This window comes from Poecilia formosa, unplaced genomic scaffold (genome assembly GCF_000485575.1).
Source record: "Poecilia formosa unplaced genomic scaffold, Poecilia_formosa-5.1.2 Scaffold18, whole genome shotgun sequence".
Classification (NCBI taxonomy): Eukaryota; Metazoa; Chordata; class Actinopteri; order Cyprinodontiformes; family Poeciliidae; genus Poecilia; species Poecilia formosa.
In genome coordinates this window covers 1,123,018-1,133,232 of record NW_006799957.1, presented here as the reverse complement: position 1 = coordinate 1,133,232, position 10,215 = coordinate 1,123,018, and the positions used below count along the sequence as shown (strand labels likewise).

Genomic DNA, 10,215 nt, shown 5'->3' with positions numbered 1-10,215 from the left:
CAACACAAGCTTTACCTAAAAAAAAGTGGCCATTGAGTGTACATGTATTCACAATAGTACAGGCAGTAGTTTTTTTGTTTAATTTAATTGTTGGTTTCTGTTTAACCTTAATTTAAACTAGTATCTACTATTATATTTTCTTTCCTAAAAATGTACGGTTTTCTGGCTTTCATTGCAGACTTCATAACCACACATTTTGTTGCTAATATTTTTGTTAAATTAAGAAGAACCACCATAGACAAAACAAATTAACATAAATTTAATGAGTTTTCTGGGGGAAAATGGCCCCAAAGGCACCATGCGTCTTGTGTTGTTAGATACATTTGTTGATTACATAGTCCAACCTCTACTTTTAAGTATAAAATTGCAATGCACAATTGTAACAAAGACAATAGTAAACCACCTTAAACCAAAGACAAAAAAAAGAAAAAACTTCCCACACCATTCCGAATATGATACATTAGGTAACTCAGTATTATCAATACCAGAACAATCACACATTATTTTCAGTGTAACATACGGCAAACACTGAAAGTCAAAAGACAACAGGATCAAAACAAAAATTAATCTTGATGCAGGCAGAAAATGTCTGTATAAAAGATAAACCGTGAGACCTGCAAAAGGAGAAGTGTTATCTGTATTCATGCTGTGAAGTTTGACAACCAAAGTCACAGATATATTTTCAATTTTACTCTCTTGTAGCAATGTTTTCCAGTGGACCTCACAAAACTGATGCTTGCCTAGCAGGAATTGTGGAGTCAAGAGTTAATTCTGTCTCAAATAAAACTTATGCCAGAGTTTTAACACCTTTATCACATTGGAAAATTATCAACATGTCTTGAGAAACCCCACCCTGCCTTTTCGGTATTTCTCCTCCAACCCCATAAATAACAATCAATAGTCATACTCCACAGAGACAATAGTTCTGTTTCAAAATCATCATTTGAATTGATTTCATAATTATTTTGTATGTAAAAAAAAACAAAAGAAAACTGAATTAAATATAAAACTGAACTTTTTATCAGTGAATACAGCCTCTCCACACACTACATGGAGAAGAGTGAAGCAAATAAACCAACTTCACAGCATACAATCTCTTTTTTAAACAAAAGAAACAGTGATTAACTTCTCCCCCTTTAACCATGGTCTCTGTGTTGAGTTACATGATCACAAATATCAACAAAAAGCCCCCCGAAAAATACTCCTATGTAACACATATTCCTTTAATATCCATTGACTCACAGTACAGAAAGAAACATTTCAATTATGCTACATAACTCAAGTCAGAAAATAAGCACTGTTGTTGCTGCAACCCCCCCCCATCATGATGTTTTTTTTTTTTTTTTAATTAAGTGCATCTTAGCACACGTTTTTAAACAGCAAGAAATACCTGGATTTCTGTCACAATTGCAATAATACAAGACCCTTGTGTCAAATGTCTGTAACAGATAGATTCTGGTAAGACCTGATTTTTTACTGTTAAGATGTAAAAACATACAAGCAGAACTACGATAACACAGCAACAATATCAGCATTCCCCAATTACACTTGGACTGTTAAACATTTTGCTTAGAATTTCTTTTTCATGTCATATTTTGTAGATAAGGCAGAATGAAAGTTATCCCATTCCTCTGTGTGCCCAAAGACAAAAACTGCCCTCACAGATGTTGATCAGACTCCAATATTTTTTGTAACAAAACACACCTGTATGAACATATTTTGTTCATTCAAAAACAAGAGGTAGTAAAAAAAGGCAATCCAAAGTGGCAGGCAATGGTAAAACCTTTGGTTAAAAAAAGGCACTTGCTGTACTAACAAACCTAAACCAATTTCCCTCTGGTTTTACCCCCATTCTGTGGTCCAAATCTCTCCACTTTTCAGGCCAATAAGCACTTCTCTGACTGATACCACCAGAGTCTTTACAACCCCATAATCACATTCTCCATCCCTCAATTAAACATTTCAATCTTCATCAAACACAAAGTGACCCACTTCATCTTGTTTAATCACATAAAAATAGCTGGTTATCCACAGTTCTTCACAATTTTGTTTCATGTTGGCGAGTCTGTCTTTTGTCCTTGCACTCTTTCCTTAAAGCATAAAGTGTGTCCATGTTAATCCGGTCTAGCATTGTCAAAAGTTTCTGTTGTAGATTTCCTGGATGTTTGAGGTGGTCGCAGAGAGATTGCGTCACGCTTAGTCTGGCTTCTCCAGAACTATCTTGACGAGCTGTTAGTCTTTTATAAGTCTGTAGACGTGATACTGAGCTCCATGTTCACTATTGGAAACCTCAAAAACAAACGCTATACAGAGAAGGGTTTCCTGGGTATCACGGTTCGTCACCACCTGAACATAAACACACATTGGATTAGAATGATAGCAGCTTTTTTAAGGACTAATTTGAATTAAGTATTTTTTACCTGTAGGATCGTGAAGTTTTCAAGAACACTATTCATCATGTACTTTTCAGGTAAGTGTTTGAGTTTGTGGATAAAGTTGATCATGTATTCGCACATAGGAGAGCGGTGGATCCTGTAAACATACTTTCCTCCCTCCAGGTGGGCGTATTCTGTCTGGAGTATACAACAAAAACAGAAGAAAATAAGTGAGCGGTATCAAACACACGTTTGTGAAAATAGCTATGTAATTCACATCCGTACCTCGACTTTCTCTACAACCTGCTTCCCGAATGAGCAGACTTTAGTTGAAACTGTGATGGTCATGCTCTCCATGCTGCTGTACTGGCTGCTTACGCCATAGAATGAGCCGGGCCCATCCAGCATCCCGCTGCTGTTCAGGTCAGCCTTTAGAGAGCATAAACTTTAGTTATAACAAAAACTTTCATAAAACTAAAAATTAAGTCTAAAAGGAAACTAATTGAGAAATACCAGAATCTCACAAAGAGCCTGAAGATAAATTATATAGCAGACTGATTTCAAGCAGAAAATAAATATGGCAAATATTGCAAAACTCACTGCAGCTAATAAAATATCATCTGAGTTATTATAATCGCCATGGTGTCATCAAAAGGTAATATGCTAAAGAACAACTCTAACACTGTTTCAACTACATCACCTCCCACAATCATTGGCTCTCCTGGTAAGGATGTTTAAAAAGCTTAAATATACTAAAAAATATATATATATTTTTTTCAGTACCATCATCTCCAACTAAAACACAAAACACACTTTTTAAATATTTAGGATTGCTATTACCTCTGGGCCTCAAGTTGTCTTATTACAGAATTCCACCAAAATAAAATAACATGTTAAATATTGTGTTTTTCAGTTTTCTTGAACTTTAACACTGTGCAATGAATTCACATTTTTTTAAGACATTTAACACATGTATACCAGGAGGGATGTTTAGAGTGGAAAATAATGTAATTAGCAGTTCATGAACAAAATCCCACCCAGAATTTGACGAGGAAGAAAGCATTCTGAGGCCCTTTCTCGTAAAGTTCTTTCAGGCCTCCTTTTTTTTCGGGGAACTTGTCGTAGATCTGCCGGATTTCCACCGCCTCCAGGAGCGGGTCGCTGTAGGAAGGGTTGGTCTGTCCAATGTGGACAAACAGGTGTTTGCTGTACTGCAGTGGAAAAAGACCAGAGGTTCAAAGTTGTCAGTTTAAAATCTTTATCACATCATCAGGAAAAAAAAATTCTGTGGGAACAATAAACAACTGACATAGGAAGCAAGTAAGCTTCAATGTGCCCTTCCTTACTTATCTGAGTTAAAATAAACTCAATTTTTATATCCACCTCCAACTAAACAAAAAGTGGATAACGACTGTGTACTCAAACACAGGTGAAGTTTGAGTACCTCTTATCATTTTAAGTATCTCACAAAGAGGGTACAATTTGAACAAACAAAATAATAAAACTGCTCCTCTGTGATCACCACAGAGGAGCATGTTTGGTAGAGACAATTCCCTTCCAAAGTTCAGCTTACGTTGTCTGGGTCTCTCTGGACCTCCATGAAGGCTGAGTACTCCAGCATCCGTAGCTTAGATGAAGCAATCGTCCGATCTTGCCATACTGGAACTGCGGTCGCTGTTGGTGGAGGAGGGGGCGCCAAGGGCTCATAGGCTGGGCACAGACACACATGCATGAATAAACTGTCTGTTTTTATTTTTTAAAACACTCACAGGTCATACCTACCTGGTATGGGTTGCTGTACAGGGCCTGGCAGGGTTGAGTATGGAGGCTGTACAAAAGGTTTGATGCTGAAAAACAACAAATGACCAAGTAAATTATAAGTATTTAGGTATAAGTATTTAGGTGCAAGACGTACTGCTAATGTCTCCAACTTTGTGTTTCTTATTGTGGTAATCTGTTAACTTGTAAGAATAATTATGCTTTGCTGCACCAGCTAGGCGTTAAGTTCACCTTCTTCAGTGCTACGTAATAGAACAAAACAGCACCAGTTAATATGATTTCCAGACAAATCACAGAAAACCAATTAAGGCTTTTGGTACTTTTAAAAGATCATCAACATTATGAGGAATTAAATGTTTTTTCCCCTTTTTTCGATCAAATCTGAAGTAATTCATTTGCCTTGTGGTGGTTAATTCAACAACAGTGTAGGAAACAAACAATGCAGGTGTTCAGGAAGAGTTAGTGCTGTTTTGTGCTTAAACTCAGGTCTTGGCTAAGGAGAACTTACACATGGCTGGTGCAGATGGGCCCAGGAGTCCTTCCCGGGTTGACATCTAGAACCATCCTAGTGTTGAAAAATGTTATTCAGTAAAAAAAAAAAAAAAAACCCTGCAATACCCACCTGACATAAAGCCTAACCTGCTTACTGATTTACTTATTTTTTGCAGCTTTTTATTTCTTGTACCAAGTACAAGTCAAAGTACAAGTCAGGATGTTTCTTGTGTTTACTTACTCCTGAGATGGTCCCGGCTGTACAGGGATTGGAGGAGGCCAGAACTGGAAGGCAAGAAAAAGAGATAAGTGTTTCATTATTTTTTTTTCAAATCTCTTCTTTTCACTGTGATAAGATGCATATGTAAAGTCATTTTTAATTATTCTCACTCGAGTTGGTTGGTACGGGGCGGGAGACAGAGGAGGAAGGTGATTCTTTATCATGCTCGGTGAGACAATCTGTGCGGATGACAGGGCGGCCATGTTCTGCAGGGCTTTGTCTTTGGATGCTTGATCCTGAAAATTAAGAGAAAAATATGCAAGAAATAATCAGCATATACATTTTTTTTCTCCCAAAAACATCTATGTTTGATAAATAAAACAACTCATTTAGCTGTCAAAGAAAGCTTGGGAAATTGTTAGCTTAGCAGTAAATCTGTGTTGTTCTGAATGAAAAGCATCTTTCAGAATAAAGCAGAGAAGGACATGGAGATGAAGCAGCATCGATCAAATATAAACAGTAGATGGTCAGTGGGTTATCAAGAACATTACAAGAAAAATAGGATAAAGTGATTAAAGCTAGATCCAAGAGACCACAAGACCCAAGAATATACAGGTAGCTCAAGATGTCTAAACCCATTCAATTTCAATCCAAACCCTTTGGAGGTTAAATCATCGCCTGAATTTCAGAAAGCACATCAAAAGACGAAAACATTTATATATGTATATATTTAACTTTTTTTGTTTTAGATTGCAAAATAGTTTCATTTTGTACTGTAATCTCTTACTTTGCGACTGAAAGACAGATACCTCAGAAGTAGGACTCAGTGTTGAGAACGACACCTAATGCAAAGCAAGCAAGAGTTTGATTTCTGGCAGAGGCTGAGGGGCGAGAATGCGGGATCATAGAAGGGCTGTGTTATCTCTCCTTTAGCATTGGTTTATTAACCGGATAGCGATGGGGTGGGATGCCATGCCTGCAGATGGCCATAGCAAAAGGATAGTGCGCTAGTGCTGCCAAACAAAGGGGAGCAGGGAAGCATATTACACAAGGCAGATTCACTTACCAAATTCATCGCCTGAATCAAAAAAGAGAAAAACCATTAGTATTATGCACTTCTAATGTTTTGATGCTTACTTCTAAGGCATTTAAATTTGATAGTGATTTTAAATCTAAGGTCAGCATGAAAATGGGGTGAAATAAGTAAAACTTTTCGATTCAGCTAAAAAAATATTAGGTACAGTTTACCCATAGCTAATAAAGCATAGCTTGTTGCATCATGGGAAAACAAAATTTTCCATTTGAGGTTGATAGTCAACGTTATTTAAGATTTCAAGAATTTTTATCTTTAATTTAAAAAGCTAGTGGTAAGATATGCATATTATTAACAACTAAATGCAATTTGTCCTGTCTGATTTCTAATTGTTCCCAAAGTAAATCTTCAGTGTAGTACATTAACTTTGCAGGAAGTGCATCAACTTAACTGTCAGTCCCAAATACTGATATGAAAGTCAATGTATTCTCGAAGAAGTTAAGGAGGCAGTACCTCTTTCAGTTTTATACTTGCAACTTATGTTTGGATTATGTAGAGGCTTAGGACACGGTGACATAGTTGATAAAGTCTTAAAACAGGTGTTGTGCAATGTAAAACTTAGTTTACACCTCATTGTTACTCGGCAACAAATCAGACTGTTAGGGGCTTAAAGTGAGGCTTCTAACATCTCATTAGGATAAACTAGGAAAAAGTGGTAGACACCACACTTTTGACTTAAATTAATGAAACATGACTGCAATGGATACTGACCTACTTTTCAGTACTTCACAATCTTGTCATCTTTTAACTTACAAAACAACATAAGCCTAAACATATGATATTAGCTATTGCTTATGACACAATGCAAACATAACAAGCATCCATATTAAGATGTCATTATTAAATTGGAATATTACTAGCTATAATAAGGTGGGGTGCTATACAGTATTGAAGTATACCGAGGTATATACAATAGCAAAGGTATTTCTTTAATTACTGTCATTTAAAAAAAATCTTCAAATTTGGTAAGTTCTTCACAGAAAACTTTAAATGTGCTCCATTTTTTCTTTATGAGTAAAGAGTGTACTTTCTGCAAAACGTTTTTCTTGTGATGCCATTCCTGCTTTGCAGTGGCATTACGTACTCAACAGTCATGTGTGGTATTTAAGAGTAACTGCAGTGAATCTATGGCAGTGACTTTACCATGATGATACTACAATTATCCTATTCTTTTAATAAATGCACTTCTACATTTTGCTATGTTAACCTAACAGTTATTTTATTTTTAAAACTGATTTAAATTCAGAACTAACATCAACATGAATTGCTTAATTAGTTTCCCCAACAAGGATCGTTTGCGTCCAAATCTGCTAATGAATTTGGGAACCATTTTGCTTAGTGGCTCTTTAATGAGAAGTGGCTCTCTAGTGAGATTGGAAATGTTCCAAATGTCCAATCTAATTGGCCTATCTCTCATGACAACTTCTTCCCCTGAAATCTGCAGGTTCTAGAAAAAACTATAATGAAACAAGCAAGACGTCTTGCATGGCCAGGTTTAATTTCTCGTTTTAGATTTAGTTGAGGTAAATTTAGGTGGCACTGTATGTCTTACATATGACTATTTTGTTAGATTCCTGCAAGATTTTTGTCTTGTTTTTCATTCTTATCACTCAGTTCTTAATCTGAGATTGACTGCCTGGACAACCAAAGAACCAGTATAGCACCAGTATAGTCTGATGGATCTTTTGGTTAGAATTACAACCAGTAACAGAGCACACCCCAGTATTTCAGGAAAGTTAATGATTTTAAAACAGTAGACATAACTAAACCCCAATCTGATTTTATCTCTTAAATAATGACAAAAATATCACCTCAAGATGCCCCATTTTTATTAACCACAGCTTCCCAACCCCTGTTTGGGAGCCACTACTCTAGAAGGTTAGTCAGTCTTAGAGGTTTGATTTAATCTAATTTTTGCCCCACAGAATATAGTATTTTTAATTTATAGAAGTATTAGAAGTAGATGAATTATATCAGTGTGGATATGCAAAAATTACTTAAAAAGTATAAAGAGTCCAGAGAATTTGAATAAGACAAGCTAAAAGGAGTTGTACAAAACTTTATATTGAGTTTTACAGAAGACTTTACAAACAAAGGAATAGATAAGAAACTGTAGATATCCAAGTGGGAGGAGCAGAAATCAGAAAGAAAAAAGATATAAAGAAGGAAAGAAGGAGAAGAGCAAAAAGTACAGTAAGCTGTAGAGGACAGAGACAGAGCTGGAGCAACATGCAACTAAATAAACTTTCTTTAGACTGGCTTAGCAATGCACATTCAATGAAAGCAGAGACTACAGTAACAACCATTACAGCTTAATTTTTAGAATTCTGTGTACTGCTGTACAAATACAGGACTAAAAAAACATGCATGTCGATGTACTGGATGCAAAAAAGCAAATCTAATTTGTACTTTAAACTTTTGATTGCAAACAATTCTTTTGTTCACAGCAAGCATGCATCTTCTTGGGTTGCCAAAATGGGTTTTTCATGTAAGCAAAGATTGATAATCAGATTCTCAAATTAGCTGGTTAGTGCAAAGCCAAGCGTGTACCAGCCCTGCTGAGGTGAAGCGCATACCTTTAGCTTTGACTGGATCTCGCGAGATTTTCTCCGGGCGAGAACCTGCAAATGGCTAGAAACCTGCACAGAAGAATAGCCAAGAGAAGGGAAGAGGAAAGAAGACATGGAGGGAAAGGACACGGGGAAGAAAGGGAGAAGCCGTAACCAAAGAGGAAAGAGACGCCCAGTCAGTGTTGCCGGGAGGCGGGCCGGCGGGACCTACCTTAATACCCGCCTGGTATTCACGAACTTTCTTCCGTGCTAACACCTGTATGTGACTAGACACCTACAGGGGTGTGAAACAGTTTTCAACAAATAAATAACATGCAATCAAATTCATGCATGCACAACCATGCAGGTGCATACTTGTAGAGCGTATGCTAACTCTTTACTGAAACAACGGAAATGTTCAGAGGTCAGAACAGTTGCTAAAAAACATTGACAGGTGAATTTAAAGGATAAGGTTGGCAACTATACACTTTAGTGAATAGGTTTCTTGTAACGTGGCAGTTAGCTGTGGAATAATGCTGGAGATAAGTGATGATAACACAGAATCCAAAGAAACAGCCAGAAAAAGTTATGAGACTGACTGCCATCAACAGCAAAATCTGGTGCTTTTAACACAGTTTCTTTTTGCTTCACCTAAATACTTCAGCTCCTTCTTGAAACAGCAATACATCTAATAGGTCAACACTACACGAAATCAGGTGAAAACATGTACCTTTTAGAAATTAGAACTTAGAAACTTTAGAATCCACAACAAAAGTGAAGCCACTTTTAGAGGGCTTTGTTGTATTTTATTGTTAAAGTCAACAGGCCATGCAAACACAGATTTTTCTCTTTTTTATTAAAACATGTCGGAGAAATATTCATTAAGACACATGCGTAGCTCGGAGATCCTCTGTTTCAATATGATGGCAAATAAGATCTGAACCTATTGTGTGATGAATACAATTTATTTCACCACTAATGTGTGCATAATGCAGCACAAATATACTTCTTACACTTTTAGACTATTAGTTTAATGCTTTGGCAACACTTTATTTGAAGGGGGTTGAATAAGACTGTCATGACACTGTCATAAAAACATGTCATGAACATGAATAAGTCTTCATGAATATTTATGACTGTTGTCATAAAGCGTCATTTGGTAAATTATGACACTTTTAATACAAAGTTGACATTATTCAAAATGTCTTTGTTATGACAACTTGACATTAACCAGGAAATCATTACTGTTTAAACTTTACTTTTATAACAAATTTATATCAGTAATGATTTCTTGGTTAATGTCAAGTTGTCATAACAAAGACATTTTGAATAATGTCAACTTTGTAGGTCAAAGGAATTACTATTTGTTTTACACAATTGTTGGAATAAACATAAAATAAAACCAGAATTTTCTTTTAAAATCTCAGACTGGTTTCTGTCTTTTTATTTAGTGGATTATAGTTACCAAAAGTGACCCAGCATAATCATGCATGTTTTTCTTTTTCATTGTTAGCACAAGTTTACCTGTTTTCGCGTGCGGGTTTTGCCTGTCCTCAGCTTGATGTATCTTGCTATCAGTTCGTTTCGACCTGTAACAAAAAAGCAGAAAGAAAAGTTATGAAAGGCAGTTACACAAACATTATATTGTACATCCCCAATTGGACACTTGGTGGCAGTGTGCTCTTTTGAGTCATCTCATTGCCTCAG

At 36.3% G+C, this 10,215-nt stretch overlaps 1 protein-coding gene across 11 annotated transcripts in view; it reads right to left on the bottom strand.

Annotated features, from left to right (window-relative positions):
* Positions 1 to 243: 243 nt before the first annotated feature.
* Positions 244 to 10,215, bottom strand: part of tead3b (TEA domain family member 3 b) — a 33,601-nt gene continuing 23,629 nt past the window's right edge. For 2 of the 11 annotated variants that reach the window (XM_007546901.2, XM_016668872.1), the window contains 13 exons: positions 10,033 to 10,097; positions 8,741 to 8,803; positions 8,536 to 8,598; positions 5,933 to 5,944; positions 5,037 to 5,162; positions 4,888 to 4,931; positions 4,663 to 4,719; positions 4,158 to 4,222; positions 3,949 to 4,085; positions 3,413 to 3,586; positions 2,661 to 2,804; positions 2,421 to 2,573; positions 244 to 2,346 (listed from right to left, as the gene is read on the bottom strand). In XM_007546901.2, coding sequence (XP_007546963.1) covers positions 2,233 to 2,346; positions 2,421 to 2,573; positions 2,661 to 2,804; positions 3,413 to 3,586; positions 3,949 to 4,085; positions 4,158 to 4,222; positions 4,663 to 4,719; positions 4,888 to 4,931; positions 5,037 to 5,162; positions 5,933 to 5,944; positions 8,536 to 8,598; positions 8,741 to 8,803; positions 10,033 to 10,097 — 1,217 coding nt within the window. In that variant the 3' untranslated portion in view covers positions 244 to 2,232. The remainder of the gene's footprint in view (positions 2,347 to 2,420; positions 2,574 to 2,660; positions 2,805 to 3,412; positions 3,587 to 3,948; positions 4,086 to 4,157; positions 4,223 to 4,662; positions 4,720 to 4,887; positions 4,932 to 5,036; positions 5,163 to 5,932; positions 5,945 to 8,535; positions 8,599 to 8,740; positions 8,804 to 10,032; positions 10,098 to 10,215) is intronic. The other 9 variants (XM_007546903.2, XM_007546902.2, XM_007546904.2 and 6 more) reach the window with 9 other exon arrangements.